This window comes from Trachurus japonicus, chromosome 15 (genome assembly GCF_045865225.1).
Source record: "Trachurus japonicus isolate A0001 chromosome 15, Traja_1.0".
In the NCBI taxonomy this organism is placed as follows: domain Eukaryota; kingdom Metazoa; phylum Chordata; class Actinopteri; order Carangiformes; family Carangidae; genus Trachurus; species Trachurus japonicus.
This window is the reverse complement of record NC_140921.1, coordinates 13,741,907-13,757,594: the sequence shown is the minus strand read 5'-3', so window position 1 is coordinate 13,757,594 and position 15,688 is coordinate 13,741,907. Positions and strand designations below refer to the sequence as shown.

Sequence of the window (15,688 nt, the reverse complement as noted above, 5' to 3'; positions counted from 1 at the left end):
GGCGCTTGTAGACATCCACCACGTTCCCTCTTCTGATCTCAACTGAGCCTTAATGGAGAGAAAGGCGACCAAAAAACGTACAAGGTGGCTTCTCATGTTCTCTTCCCTGTGTGCAATAATGTGCAATTTAAGAGGCTCTGGGTCGATGTCTTCTTTTTTTTAAACGCAGGGTGGTGGGAAATTGTGTCCTTATAAAAGATACAGTACCAAACTCTCTGATGTAGCATCAGAGAGGAAAAAAAGTGCTTTTTATCCTCTCTATCCCTGTTTGGACGGATGTGTTATTCCCTGCATAGTCATTTACCAGTACAACACACCGCAGAGGATAATATACAGTACATTCACATATAGATATAATATTTATATATATACACAATCAGATCATATATACATGATACAAATACCTACACATACAGCTTGTGCTGTACGTGAAGATGGAGTTTCTGTTGACAGTTATTTGTGTTTGGCAGCCACATAAGCTGATTTCTGAAATACAAAAATAGGCCTCTAACAAACAAAAAGAAAATTGCACAAAGCAGCATACTATGACAAAAATATGCTACTTGAGTTAGACATTAAAAAAAAAAGAAAAAGTTTAGTGGGCACAGACGCTGCAGAGTGTTGCACTTTGTTGTACTGTGTAGAGATGGATGGCCGGAGGGTCTGGAAGGTCAGGGGGGAGGGGGGGGCGACTACAGGCCGGGTCTGCTGGCTCTGGACGAGATGCCTCCCCGAGTGTACGACCGAGGTGGGACTGACACGGGCACCAGGGGAGCTGCACAGAAGATGAAGGATTAAAATAAATCTCCAGGTAATGACTATTTTGACCTGAAAAGATTTTTTTTTTCAGTAGGTAAATTGTACTGGGAGCAGCTGCTGCAGCCTCTCACTTTCATAGTTTATCTGAAGCCTGAGTCTGGAATAAATTTCATCAGCTGCTTTAATCTACTGACCTGGGACAGGGGCCTGTGGGTCCGGCTCCTCTTCGTCTTTGATGGGCGAGTGCCCCAAGGGGTGGTGGGAAAACGAGTCCAAGAAAGATGAGCTGCTGATGCCAAGACTGACGCCGGTCACACCGATTCCAAGAGAATCTGGTGGAATTAACACATGAATAAATACATGTGATTGAGTGATGCACTTCATCTCTTACACAGGCAGGAAAACACAAACACACAAAAATTAAATGAATTAACACTGATTTTTTTTAAAGGGTTTTGGTACACAGTATTGTTGGTTTAATAAAATAGAAAAAATAATATGTGTCAAACAAATGTCTGAAGTGGAGAAATTAACAGTACAGCAGTGGAAATGCAGTTGAGTAGTTAGCAAACAATAATAGATAAAGAGTGGAAACATGCAGCTCCTGCTACTCTTTTTTACTTTTACTTACTGAGTTCTTACTACTCCTTTTATTGTTTTTATTTATCATTATTTTGTCCATGATGATATTGTATTTTTATAACTGTACAGCATTTTGGTCGACTGAGGTTGATTTTAAATGTGCTTTATAAATAAACTGTGACTTGACTTCACTACACCTCAAAATGGACGCGGATAGTTAATCTGACAAGACTGTGGGTGTACATCTGATTAAAAAAAAAAAGGATGGGAGCCATGATGGCAGGATTTCATATCAGTTTTCCAACCACATTTTTTTCATTCAACTTTTCATGTTGAATTTCTGACCTGTGCCGACAGACGCTCTGCCTGGCCGCCCCTGCCCAATGTTGTCCAATACTGTGAAAGAGCGACGGTACGGAGTGTCCGACTGAGGGAAAAAAAAGGAGGCATGAGTCAGACGTCCTGTCATACTGATCATACAACTCATAACACTGACTGCTCCATCTGAGAATCTGCTTTGTTGATTAACCTGATGGTCAGAAGAAAAAAAAAATCAACTTGACATGTTTCTTACCCTGTATGTGTGAGTGGTGTTGGGGCGGGAGAAGACGTCCAGTAAGTGGTGACGATCTCTTGGTATTGAACTGTCGGCTTCATCATTTATAGCACTGTGGGCACGGCTGGACGGGCCTTTCTGACGCTGGACAGATGGACAAAAAAATGACAAAAACACAGGTTTATAAAATTGGGACAGATGTTTTTACCACATTTCACAAATTGACCAAAAATATTCTTTGACATTTTACAAATATATCTTTTACACTTTGGGATTACTGGTAGACCTATCATCTGTCTTCATTGTCAGTGCAGGTGTTTCGGTGGTGTCGTTGTACCTGTGCATGTTTGGAGTGCTGCCCTGAGTGAGATGGATCTGGGTCCCCAGAGCTGATTGGGGGAAGAAGTGTGTTTCTGCTCAGAGGCAACAGCGGAGATGTCAGGCGGTCACTGGCTGTCGGTCTGTGGATGAAGATACAAGAATATGAAGTGAATAAATAAAAGTACAGATATATTTTTCTGTGCTGCACCTATCTGTATGTTTTTTACAGATACTTGTTTCTGAAGAGAAACAGGCTGTGGGAAGTATTAAGTATTAAATTAAAAGTCTCATATCTGTCAGGTAAATATTATGGTAAACTAAGGATATTTTAGCTTACCTTAGCATGAACCATTTACCAGAACCTCAAAAAGCTAACTAATTAAGATGTTATATCTGAACTGCACAAAAAATGAACAAATAATTTATGAGGTTGTGTTTCAGCTGACTGTCACAATTAAGAGTAAAAATAAAATCAGTGTTCTTACTGTTTTTCATTTAACTGTTGGCAAGAAAGTGAACAAGTATATTAACTACACCTTTAAGAAAAGACATCACAGTGAGACAGTAAGATTGACTTTACACAATTATTCTTTTGCCCGCAGTTCATGACAAGTTCATCTGTTAAGGTGGTATCACACATGAACCTTCTGTCGCCTCCCACCCTCGTAATTTCACCACTCGGAGCCATGAGGCACGAGTTGAAAGGGAGTCTGTTTTCAAAGTAATCTCACTCTGCCTCCGCACAAGGGGGGGGGGTATAAAGTATAAAGTAAGTATAAAGTAAGATAGGATGTTGGGTGGGGTTGGCAGGAGTCCCATGATGCTTAAACTCACAGGCGTGTAACGCGAATGACCTCATCCATGGATCCCGCTGTGCTGGACTGGCTCAGGCCGGGGACCAGTGGCTGGAGAGTCCGAGGAGGAGGGTTCCTGCGTCGAGCCGACTGCGCCGGGCGGGACAGCGAGGAAGAGCTCTGCTCCAGGGTTCGACGAGGGCACGGTTTGCTGGAGGGAACCACGCTGGAGCCTGGTCTGTGGGAAGCCCGCTCCTCTGGCTCCCTGTGTAGGAGAGAGAAGAACACAATTGATGAATGGTGCATTTCCACCTGCTGCCAACTGGCTGTGTGCTCTGCCAAACAAGGTGTTAAAATCAGGGACAAAAACATCACACGAGGCCATTTCATTTTGCAAAAATGAAATGTGTTTACCTGTAAATGAAAAACTAAAACTACCAGATATCTTTTTTTCTGCCTATTCAATCTATGAAATCCCATATTACGAATATGTAAATTATGTGGCGGATGTGTCATTGTTTTTTTGCCTTTAATTTTTTCATTTTGGCTCATTGCATCATACAAGAGTAAAAACCTGGTCCATACTGGTTTCTGTCCAGCACACTCAGGTTCCTCTGCTGCAGGGGGATGCTGTGGATCACGATGAGGTCGTTCAGGTTGTGCTGGGCCGCCACTGCTCCAACTGGGACCCTTCCGGCCTGGGGAATGGTGTGAGATGAGGGGGGTAATGAGACAGGGGGAAGGTAGGGGAGGGAAGGTGATGCAAAAACACAGGGGTGATTAAGGGGTCAAGGACACACAGACGTAAGAGAAAACAAGAGGCATAATACAAGAGGAAAGGAAGGTTACTTTAAAAAAATGTATCTTATGAAGGGCGTTGGCCACTTGGTTAGTTCTTTTCATATAAATATACAGTATAGTCTCCAAGATATGGTTATTTATCATGCAGTGATGTCAGGATAACCCCGTATCTGCTATGCCACCAACCAAAACTAACAGTCACAAGACAACCAAACAATAACTAGCAAAAGCATTCCAACATTCTCATTGTGAAAGAAAAGGGAAGATCTAAAGAAAATCAAAGTAGTTCATGTTGAAAACAAGTTACAGTTAATCAAAATGACAAACAGTGGTGATGCTTTTGTGTTAATCAACAGGCACAAGCACATTTAGTCTAGAGATAAAGAGAATGAGCCACCGTGGCCGGCATGCACACAACACGCCAACATTTTGGCTCTAAGTGAGGGGAGTTACATACAGTGGAGGGTCTTTTCTGCTTTTTGGATTTCCGTCTGGACTTGTGCTTTGAGCCCCTTGACTTTGTGTTCTTTATGGTGGAAAAGGCATGACCAAAGGAAAAGAGTGGGTACAGAGGAAGGGGAGGAAGAAGGTAGAGAAAAATAAAGGGTGATAAAGACAGAAATCACAACAAAGAGGAGGAACGCAAGAACAAACAGACAAAAGGAACAGAAAGGTGCAGAGAACACGTTGGCAAGGTAAAAGGGCAGAGAGTAAAGAGAGAAAGAAAGAAAACAGTGATACAAGTTAATGAACTGGAAGCACTGGAAGACTGAAAGAGCAATAAGCAGGAGTGAAAAATAGGTGTGGACTGTGGAACACAAACTCGTGACTCTTGCAAAAACCTCATGGTCTGGATTTTAAGTGATCCATCTAGGTCACAGAATCAGGATTATTTAAACCTGAAGACAATCACTTTTTCTTCTGATCTCTTTGTCCAGGTTGGTTTTATTTTATTTATTTATTTTTTACAATCTTTATCATTCTCTTTCCAGGTTACATGCATATAATCAAAGTGAAGGGAAAATGTAAACTACCCTTGATATATGTTGTTATTCATAAGAGGTTGCTATAATCATAATATTTAACATATTTTAAACCCATCTGTTCATATCAGCCCATTTTTGAATCGCCCTCCTGAACTGCTGACAGTGATGATAGTGAAATGTGGCTCTCGGTCTACTCCCCCAGACTCACCCTGGTGCCTCTCAGCCCCCTCCCCCTCCCCCTCCCCCTCCCCACACCTCAGTCCACTGACCTGGTACTGCAGGCCAGCTGTGAGCGGGGCCACTCTGCTCTGGCCAAGTTTGGGCAGCGTCATGGGCAGCGAGGACAGCAGCATGAAGGGATTCTGGGAGTCTTGCAGCACAGGGCTCAAGCTTCTCGACAGCTTTTCATCACCTGCCAGTCACACATGTAAAGTCACAGTCTGATACCGTTTGATAATGTAATTTATCTCTAATGCACGTCAGATAGTAAAACTCAGTTCTACTTGAGGTGCAGCATTCCCAGTGGCGCTGAACCAGCTCTTTCATCCAGCCAACCAGCTGCTGCCACACGTCATCGAACAGCAGGTCAAGAACAGCTTGGCGACGACAGCGGTATGGCGAGACGGGGGGCAGAGAGTGATGCCTCCGACACGACTCTGAACAGTCCTGCTCCCACTCGTCTTCCCTGACCGAGTGAATCATCGTAAGCAAACAGAATTTTAAAAAAACACATGAGCGGAAGCTGAGGTTTAGATTTAGTTTTAGCGTGTAGCGTGAAGAAAGCGAGTTACTCACAGGTCCCTGCTATCGAAAGCCAGGTATTCCTCCATCTGACCCTCCATTTCAATCACCTTCGGCTTATAGTGACTGGAGCCACTGGAGATGCTTGGAGGCCCGTCCAACTCTCCTGACGCAGACCTGATCAGCGCTGCTTTCCTGCCCTGCACATTCAACCTTTCCACGCAGACAAGAGAAACACCTTAATAACAGACAGAAGCCCACATATGTTTGTTTTGAATAAATAATAGATTAAACTTTTACAGTATACACAATACATACACACACAGTTGGGTGCTAACAAAGTGGCCAACACATAAGCCTTGTTAGAAGCAGTCTAACATTAAAATAGCAGCCTTAGAAACTATTTCTCAGTTTGCCAACATGACTTTGTCCCATAAACTTAATTAAGAAGCCAGAGAATCTAGGTCACAAAACCACAGTCGGCCAGGACTCTTCTATAATTGATGCACCAACACCAGTCATCTAGACAGCCAGCCAATAGCCACTCAAGGCATAATATTTCTTACACATTTCTTTAAAGATTAAAGCAACATACATGAGCTCCTACAGTTTCCAACATAAACTTCTGTCTGAGCAGATATTTTTCATACCAAGTGACAGGAGGTAAACTTGACCCAAACTGTTCATAAAATGAGAATTTCCAATGACTAGTTAATGCTCATATGTTTAGAGTATACAGAATGATATTACTATATCATAAAACCCATTCTGTCTTTGCATCTTTGCAGGTTTCATTTCCAACCAAGTAATGTTTTTGGGCTAGCCTTAATTAGGCAGTGAGGGACATATATACCTTGTACCTTGAACCTTAAGTCAGTCAACACAGTTCAGACTTACTCTGTATCACCTCTGTCTTTCTCCTGGGACCTCACACTGCTCTCCTTGCCTGCTGATGGGCTGCTGGCAGAGCTGCCTCTCCCTGATGTAGCGTACCACTGGAAGCCCTCATCGCTGGGATACACCAGCTGAGTCCCCAAGATCCTTAGTGACACACATACAATGAATACATAAGTAAAATTATCATGTTTTGTGGGATTTTTTTTGAAGTTGTCACTGAGCTTTGAGCTTTGATCCCACCTTTTGCCTTGTCTAACTAAAAAGTCAACTAAAGGTTGGTAGGAAAAAGTGGGTAACATACCGTAGATGTGGGAAACGTGTGGCCCACTGCTGGCATTCATCCTGCAGCCCCTGGAGTATCCCGCCTCCACTGCCTCTACCCTCGTACAGCTCTTTGTCAATCTCCTCAAACATTTGCTGCACCTGCCGTGACGCTGCTTTGTCGAACTCCTGTGGGACAGAGAAAGAGAGAGAAAGAGAGACGGGGAGGAAAGCTAGTCATTCCTCTGTTCTGATTGAAAGCTGCTGCTGTTATTGGCAACAAGCCACCATTCTTTCTTTTTTTTTAATCTCACTACAAGCTTTGGCATGAATAACAATTAGCTCCAACAGCCTCATGGGATGTGTGTTTGTGGTCAAGGTGGATCGTTCATATGCTATAACCAAAGAGAGAGGGAGAAGGGAGAGATAGAGGGGAGTTGGGAGTGAGTTAGTTTGTGTAACAGAATCTTTTTTTTTTTCTTTTTCAGCTTGGGGACAACAAACTAAATAAATCATTGAGTCCTGGAAAAGTTTTGTAGGACCAACTGAAGCTAGAAAGCACAGCATAACAACAAACCAATACCCAGTGGAATCAGGCCTTGCATATACAAAGAGGAAGCAGACAATCAAGGCATCTACGGTATGATACAATGGCTGGTTGCATGTTGTTCTATGGTTTACCACTGGCTTGCCAAAAGATGACAAATGTTGTTAAGTAAATGAAAATATGACATTCAACCCTACATGAAAGCGTTTTGCCCTTTGCAACAGAATAACAAAGAGGATGGGAAAATCCTGGAGGACAAAACAATGTCAGGCCGAACCGGGCTAGCATCATTACTTCACATTAGGATTTGTTTTGTCAGGAGTAGACTTACATCGTAGCCCCAGGAGAAAACAGAGCTCCTCTCCGTGGAAATACCGGTGCCTGTGGAACTGTGGATTCCTGACCAGGACTGGTTGGAGTCTACTGAGATGACGGTGGGACAGTCAGAGTGGCCCGAGGCAGCAGACGTCTCTGAGCTGCACAGACAGAATGAGAAAGTTGCGAGGTTCATGTGCAGTTTGAGAAGTTATGTTTCAACACAGTAAATTGATACAGTTTCCAACACTCCCACTCCCTAATCACATGCACATACGCTGTGAATTTAACCAATATATTCAAACATCTTAACTCCGTATGTCACAATATCAACCAGGTTGCTGCTGGTTCATATCGTCTTAATGGTGGTGGTTGTTGACATAATCATGGGCAATGTTTCAGAGTGGAAAGTAAAGGGCAAATGTCAAAGTAATTGAATATTCTAACAGCCCAACTCATTATTTATTCTTTTAATTGCACATCTGAAGAAGGCAATGTGATATCAATTAATCTATTGCTTCTCAGGGTCTTGTTTCACATAGTGAGAACCTTGAGAATAAGTTGTCCACTGAAGATGGTGTAATATTACAAAACACACAGGAATGAGTACCTACATCTCTGCCTTGCTCTGAGGCTTGCAAAGGTTTTTAACTGTGCAGAACAACCCAGGCCTGGCTGGCTGTACAACGACCGGGATTCAGTTACCTGTTGTGAGTGGAAACGGCTTCCTGGAGGTCATGGAGGTAGCGCTGTGGGGTTTGGTTATCGTCTGCTTCCTCTGGGAGAGGGTGGTGGTCAAGGCTGCTTCGAGATAAACCACGACTGCACAAGAGACAGAACAAAAATGAATTCATCAGAAATGTGGGTGGATTTGGTGGAGAATACAAATGATGTATTTATGGTCAGTAATGGCCTTACTGTTGCAATAACATGACACAGCTTTATGAAATTATGACACTGAGATTTTCCTTACTGGAGAAGCAGATAGTGAAACAGACTGGATGTCTAAATTATATTATGGTCATAATGATGATGCTGTATATGTCCCTGATCTTTGTTCATATTTATCATAATCCTCTCCTCTGCAATATATCTGCTCCAAAACCATACTGTTCATGCATATCATAGCCTGCTAAATACAAAACTTTAAAGTTTATTATTTATTTTATTATGAAAACAAGGAAAGCTAATATATGGGTTCCAGTTGAATTCAACCATGTCCTATCAGCTGGATCAATAAGAATATTATTTTACACAGTCATTCAATAGCCTGGGTTTCTGCAGCGTTCAGCATAAATGTATACGGCAAGTCATACTAGCCATGGTATGGATGATATTAACATATCAGCTGGCCTAATGTGGTCTATAACATGAATGCATAAATATTTGTGAGTGTTCCCATGTAGGATATAACAATTACTCCTTCTAAACCATTAAACGCAAGCTGGAAGTGGATAAACATCAGAAACTGGGTGGATTCATTAATACATAACAAAACAACTACAAAACAATCAATTAATTAAAGTGTATAATCCATCTGAGGCCATGTCAAAAGTGTTGAACAACATTAACAACATCAATCCTTTTTGAAGCTCTGCTTATGAGAAACGTATTGAATGAAGACCACTGAAGGCTTTTAGGGATAACTAACGCACTATGCCCACTGTAGAATAACAGTAAGTGTGACAGCTTGGAGAAAATATCTACTGTATACTCAAGATTACTTTATTTGTCACATACACAAGTCACAGAGTAACATGCAGTGAAATGTCTCCTGGTTGCTCCTATGTGAAATAAATAAGAGAAATATAAATAAAAGAAAAACTACAATATATGTATTTATAATATAAACCTAATAATGTAACCAGAAATGCAAAATATATCAAAGTGTGAGGGTGTATGTGTTCAGGAGTGTAATGGCCTATATACTAAATGGTCTCTCGGTTTTGGCCATCATACTGCTAAACCGTAAATGCAACTCAGCTGGTACAGCAGGAAATTCTGCGTGGGACAAAACAAAATTTTTAATATTTGTTACTCACATTTCAAGTTTGTGCGATACAGGTCTTCTGTTATATCGTGAAATCATCCTCCTTCGTCTTCTGGGTTTTTTTTTTTTTTATAGGCTCAAGCCTCCGTCTCTCATTCTTGCCTCCGTTTCCAGGACTCGCTGGGAACAGTGAGGAAGGAAGAAGGCTGACATTTCCTCCAGTCCACAGATAAACAACACTTTAGTGCAAGGAAGCTGGACAGGGCTGCGACTGTGGCTACAGATGCTAACGGTGTTTTTTTATTAATAGACTGCCTAAGCTAATTTTTAAGGAGGAGGCTACGTCCCAAAACACGCTAGATAACGTTACATGGACGCACGGATGAAACGTCAAAAAGGCTCAGGCAGCGTTGTGTGACTCCTAAAAGAGACATTTTCCGACTTAGATCAATCTTGCTACACTAAACTGGCATCCTAGTTTTTGTCTTAAAATTTAATTTACGTGTAACGTTATTACCGCTAGCCACTGTCACCTCAGAGGACTTTTATCTTTGCTAATGTTAGCACCGTCCGTCCGCCAACAACAATAACACGGCTGTCATGGATACGCAGCTTCGTCCGCCCGTGGTCTCACGGGAAATGGATTTCGGAACCGTCCCAAAATAGCCGCGACACCATTGCGTGTTGAACAACAACTCCCAGAAGTCTTTGCGAAGACGTGATTGTGCGTTCCTGAAATGTTTCCGCTTAGCTTTTGTCAGAGTAAGAATTGTGTAATAATAATACATTATTCGATTTTGTGAATTCAAAATTTGATTTCCTAAATTAATTCTTTATTAATTTGGTTGTTTTGTCTGTAAAGTGAGATTTGTTAATATATAGAGTAGGAACGTATTTGTTGCATGTTCGGGGTAGTCGAGCAGGATTTACGGTAGGACCTAAACAGTGGCAGATGGCGTGATAGCAACGTAAGTAGAAATAAGTGAAGTTTCGTTTTTCTCTCTTGCGTTGACACATTCAATTTTAAAAGGAACTCAAAGTTAGGTTGCCTGAGACAACTATCGGGATATCTCTGAGTAAGTCGGCCATCTCACTACAATGGACGCCCTGCAGAGGAGAATGGTTCAGGAGGACATGGTCCAGTACAAACTCTTCTTGGTCCAACCAGACGGTTCATCCTCACAGCAAACCGAGGAACGGCTCTCACACCTTGTTGAGGAGATTTTGGCAAAGGTCGCCCCGCTCCTGATCCAGTACATCTGGCAACATCAGGCGTTCAACCTCAAGTATCATCCGGAGAAAGGTATAGTCTTTATTGTCAACACCTCCCAGTGATGAACTGATGGAAATATTGGAGCAGTGATTATTAATGTTACCAGTTTGTATTTTCCTTTCATTAACAGGTGGTGTACCTGCTCACATTGGAGGTAGCACTCAGTTTGGGGACAATGTGGAAGATGAGTGGTTCATCGTTTATCTCCTGCAGCAAATCACAGGGGCTTTTCCAGAGCTGGCAGCCAGGTGAAATAGAAAATATGTTGTACAACATAATAATTATTTGATTGTCCTATTACAATGCTTAAGCGTTGAACCATTTCAATATTTTGTCAGCTATGTTCTTCTATCATTATTTTATTTTGTGTGTGCAGAGTTGAGGATAACGATGGAGAGTTTCTTCTGATTGAAGCAGCAGATTATCTTCCCAAGTGGCTGAATCCAGACACAAGTGAAAACAGGGTGAGATGCCAGTTATGGTGATGGTGCTCCTTCATCTTCCACTGATTTCTTAATATTTCATCACAATTCTCTGATTAACATACTGTATCTGCTTAAATAACCATACTGGACTTGGGGCTATTTTCCCAAATATTCTTTTTTGCACTTCCGAGAACACAGAAAAGCAAGAAAAACACACTTTTCATGCACTGGACAATCTTACATTTTATTTTGTACAATCATACAGTGATGTAAGTGCAAAGTTTCTCAGCAGCAAAGACATAGATAATGTAACTTGGATCAATAACATGCAAAAGCACTGGCATGACTCTTTTTAATTTATCCTCACACCATCCATGACTTCTGCTCTGCTTAATCTCTTTTGCAGGTTTTCCTCCATAGGGGAGAGTTATATATCCTGCCCTGTCCCTCCAAATCCAGTCCTCTGGGCATCTCAAAGGATGTTGCACCCACTGTGGGACAGGCCCTAGCGTTGCTCTCCACCCACCCGGATGCCTGTCGGGCGAGTCCCAAGATTTCTGTAGTCCTGAGGAAACGATTGGAGGGGTTAGAAAGTGCATTAAAAAAAATACTACTGCATTAGAATATCTTATTAACAGCCAGAACTAAAAAAAAAACATATTAATTTATTTTTTCTACCTAGGTATCCAGAGAAGATTAAAACAGGTCTCCACCGTGCCCACTGCTTCATACCTGCAGGCATTGCCAAGGTCTTGGCACAGCGACCAGACCTAGTTGCACCTGCAGTGTCAGCTTTCTACCTGCGAGATCCAATAGATCTGCAGGCGTGTCGAAGCTTCAAGACCTTTCCTCCTGATACAAGAGTCCTCACCTCGGTAACTACACTTAAACATTTATTACTGTAGGTTTAAGCAAAGAGAGGAGGCTGACCTCCTTTACAGGAAGTATCTCTGTTTCTAGTTTTTCATTTGTATGTTTCTGCCTTCAAGACCTTGTACTTCTATATATATTTGCAGGTGACATTCACCCGTTGCCTGTATGCCCAGCTGCAGCAGCAACAGTTCACCCCAGACAGGAGGAGTGGCTTCACGCTGCCCCCTCGCTCTCATCCCCAATACAAAGCCCATGAGCTCGGCATGAAACTGGTGAGCCAATATTCATTCATTCATTTATTTATTTATTCACATATCTGTTAAAAAGAACCAAGTGTTAAAACATGCATTTTGCATTTACATTATGTGAAATGTGACACCCTAGGAAGTAACACATGTATAATACAACACATATACAGTAAGGCAAAGCCAACAATACCCACCCTTTTCAAGCACCCATACTCTAAGCACATTGATCCACAGTCTTACTCACACACACTCACACACACACACCCCATATTAGTGTTTCATTTTCTCTCTGATTTTGTCCTTTGTTTGTAATGAATTATGCAATTTATTTTTTGTTTTTAGTTTCGTTAGTGATTTAATATCATTGTGTGTGTGTGACCTTGTCCCCAGGCACATGGCTTTGAGATCCTCTGCTCCAAGTGCAGGCTGCCATCATCAGAGCCTGATGCCCCCATCAGTTGTAATCCTCAGTGGAAAAGCTTCATGGACAGTCTGAAGAGGAACGACTACTACCGGGTTAGTCACTTTAAATAAAATAAATAGTGATTGTTAAGAGTTGGTGATGCTTAACATTTCAGGCTTAATAGATGCAAAATACCTTTGTATTGCTAAGTTGTAGAAAATTAAATTGTTTGATGCTATTGTTGTCAAACACAGGGAGAGCTGGAGGGTTCAGCCCGTTACAGGGAGCTGACAAGATCTGCAGAAAACTTTTTCAAACAGTCTGTGACCTCAAAATCAAGGTGAGGACTGCGCTGTGTCATTATGCATGCCTGTAACATCCAGTTGTGCGTGTCTGAATATAAATATTGTGTGTGTTGTCAGTGCTTTGTCCCATGGTGAGGAGGTTCTCCAGCTGCTGCACAGCTGCAACTCCTTCAACATAGAGGAGCTGAAGAAACAAGAGTCACAGCTCCCCCAAGAGGACAGTGAGTGGAAATGCATCTTTGTCCTTTTCTTCCCCACTATGAAACACATTTGTGTCAATACTGTCATCTTGGATTCATCACAATGACAGTCCAAAGTTATGACTAACATTTGTGTGCACATTGTTAGTAATAATGATACATAGAAGATTTTTGCATTTGTAATTGAGCATTGTTAATCTTGCCCTCTGGATGATTTTGGAGATTGTGAAGCTCACTTGAGTTGCATCTATGTTTGCTCCCTGCTTGAACTTCACCTATGTCCTAATGCAGAGTACTGTCTATTTTTGGAAATGTGTTTATACTGATTATAAATAATGAATTTCAAGGTTTATATGACTTTGCTAGAAAGTAGACATTGTCTCTGCCACCTGGGATTTCCGGCTTCCTGCCAGTTCCTTTCAGTGTCTGTCCATTTGGTATATGTCCTTCATTCTCTACCCTCCTCTCTTTCAACCATTTCCCATAATTAATATTTCTTTGTGTCTGTCTCCAGGTGACAGCTGGCTGGATATCACAGCTCAGGATTTGGAGCGTATGTTGCAGGAGAGGAGTGGGGGGAGGGCTGATGTTGGCAGCCAAAACTCAAGCTCCACCAAAGAGACACAGCATGCCACGGGTGCAGAGGAGAGGAGGAAGGAGACAGAGGATGACAAGGAGGAAGAGGAGGCCAGCTACAGCCTGGTAGCAGTCAGTCAGGGGATGAAGAACTTCCTCAGCGCCATGTCGTCACATGAGGGAGCTGAACTGCCCTGGTGAGACAGACTGACTGCTGATGTTGCCATTAGACCTCGACTGTGAACTCATCAAAGACACATTTATGTCAATGAATAAAGTGGTTTTTCAGCCATATCTATCTTTTTTTTTTTTGTTTAAATGATTATTGCCTCACTACTATTGTTTCAGTTCAGGTTTCACATGTTTCTTTTTATTCTAGGAGCAACTCATCTCAGCCTTTTAGTTTCGAGGCTGGGTCCATGGCCAACGCACTGGAGAGACTGTTGGGTATGTGGACGTTTTGAAAGATATGGAACGAAAAAAATACTCCCAGAAACCTGCCATGTTTTATTCTTAATTGAATGTGCCTGTATTTACATTTCTATAGGAAGTAAAGACGAAGAGTTAGATTCAGACGATCTAGATGATGATGATGAGGAGGAGGAGGAGCAAGAAGAAGAAGAAGTGAAAGAAGATGGGTCCTCTGGTCACGTAGAGATGAACAGGACAGAAACTTTGGACAGTCTGAGAAGATACATGGACCAAATGGATGAGGAGCTGATGGGCACTAACATTGGAAAAAGCTTCAACCACAGCGTAAGTTTACGGCCTCGAACTCATGATATCATTAACTTCCAAAAAGTGAAATAATGCACACGTATCGTCCTGAATGTAGCTACGAAACCAATTCTTTTCCTCTATATGTCTTCTCTGCAGAACTACAGCAAAGCGGACATGACCGGTGGCTCCCCTCATCCGTCCACCGCAGGCGGTCTCCCACTGGAGGGAGAGGCGGACGACGCGGAGGAAGAGATCCAGCCTCTTGATGTGGACTTCAACCTGGTCACAAACCTGCTGGAGTCCCTGAGCTGCCAGGACGGGTTGGCAGGACCGGCCTCCAACCTGCTGCAGAGCCTGGGCTTTCACCTCCCACCCAACTCCGATTCCTCGTCATGACGACTCCTCGTTTCCCCCCCCGTCAGAGTAAAAAGGTGATGAATGAAACCCAACAAGGAGCAGCACCTAAAGCCGCTACCAGGGCGCCTCCATCATGTTGACGGCACTTCTGTTGCCAAAGATCTCGCTGGCGTTAAAGTGCCTGTGGAGTTTTCATTGTAAACCTCGGCTTTGTTTACATTCATTCATTGTGTTGACTGTAAACTAGTGTGTGTAGGCCTAGCAGCTGCACAGAAGTCAGTTCTTATCAGATATATACACACAACAGACTGTACTGTATGTTTTGTAGAAGGGAGCAAATTTCGCTCTAAATGTAAACAAGCAGCCTCGTCACAGTCTTGTCATTGAAATCCATGTTTGTTGAAGGGATAATAAAACTGACAGAAGATAATCTACAGCAAATCCTCATTCTGATCAAGCTCATTGTAGATTTTAACACATGGCTCCTGATGTTAGGATCGATGGATGGAACAGAATAAATATTTTTGCAGATAAACTTTTTGTATCATTTCACTTTATTTAAATTCTACAGATTCTCTCAGGCACACATAGACTCGCACAAAATGCTGTCAGCGACATTTAACTATCAACCCTTTCTCATCTGACAAGCAGTCAAATTCATTCAAGGGCAACTTCATCTGGTTAAAAATTCTTCCAGTTAAACATCTGAGTTTCGATACTTTAAACACAAAAATGTGATAAGGTTGGCTCAGCTGTCT

The 15,688-nt window shown here is 42.2% G+C and overlaps 2 protein-coding genes across 3 annotated transcripts; one reads left to right on the top strand and one right to left on the bottom strand.

Moving 5' to 3' along the window:
* Positions 1–150: 150 nt before the first annotated feature.
* On the bottom strand, positions 151–10,119 carry fam149b1 (family with sequence similarity 149 member B1). 2 transcript variants are annotated; one of them, XM_085799788.1, is made up of 16 exons: positions 9,603–10,119; positions 8,266–8,382; positions 7,577–7,721; positions 6,739–6,887; positions 6,438–6,581; positions 5,595–5,753; positions 5,303–5,484; positions 5,069–5,211; positions 4,271–4,339; positions 3,598–3,710; positions 3,053–3,277; positions 2,235–2,358; positions 1,916–2,041; positions 1,687–1,768; positions 954–1,091; positions 151–775 (listed from the first exon to the last, which is right to left on the bottom strand). In XM_085799788.1, exons 1-16 carry the CDS (start codon positions 9,647–9,649, stop codon positions 693–695), a joined length of 2,046 nt encoding a protein of 681 aa, XP_085655914.1. In that variant the 5' UTR covers positions 9,650–10,119; the 3' UTR covers positions 151–692. The 2 variants fall into 2 exon arrangements, with proteins under 2 accessions (XP_085655914.1, XP_085655915.1); XM_085799789.1 differs by lacking the exon at positions 4,271–4,339.
* A 321-nt stretch (positions 10,120–10,440) lies between these two features.
* ecd (ecdysoneless homolog (Drosophila)) lies at positions 10,441–15,439 on the top strand. Its single transcript, XM_085799779.1, has 13 exons — positions 10,441–10,853; positions 10,954–11,071; positions 11,200–11,287; positions 11,655–11,833; positions 11,931–12,123; positions 12,265–12,393; positions 12,760–12,885; positions 13,027–13,112; positions 13,195–13,298; positions 13,792–14,050; positions 14,233–14,300; positions 14,401–14,609; positions 14,730–15,439. The coding sequence occupies exons 1-13, from the start codon at positions 10,649–10,651 to the stop codon at positions 14,967–14,969; spliced, it is 2,004 nt and encodes a 667-aa protein (XP_085655905.1). The 5' UTR covers positions 10,441–10,648; the 3' UTR covers positions 14,970–15,439.
* Positions 15,440–15,688: the final 249 nt, after the last annotated feature.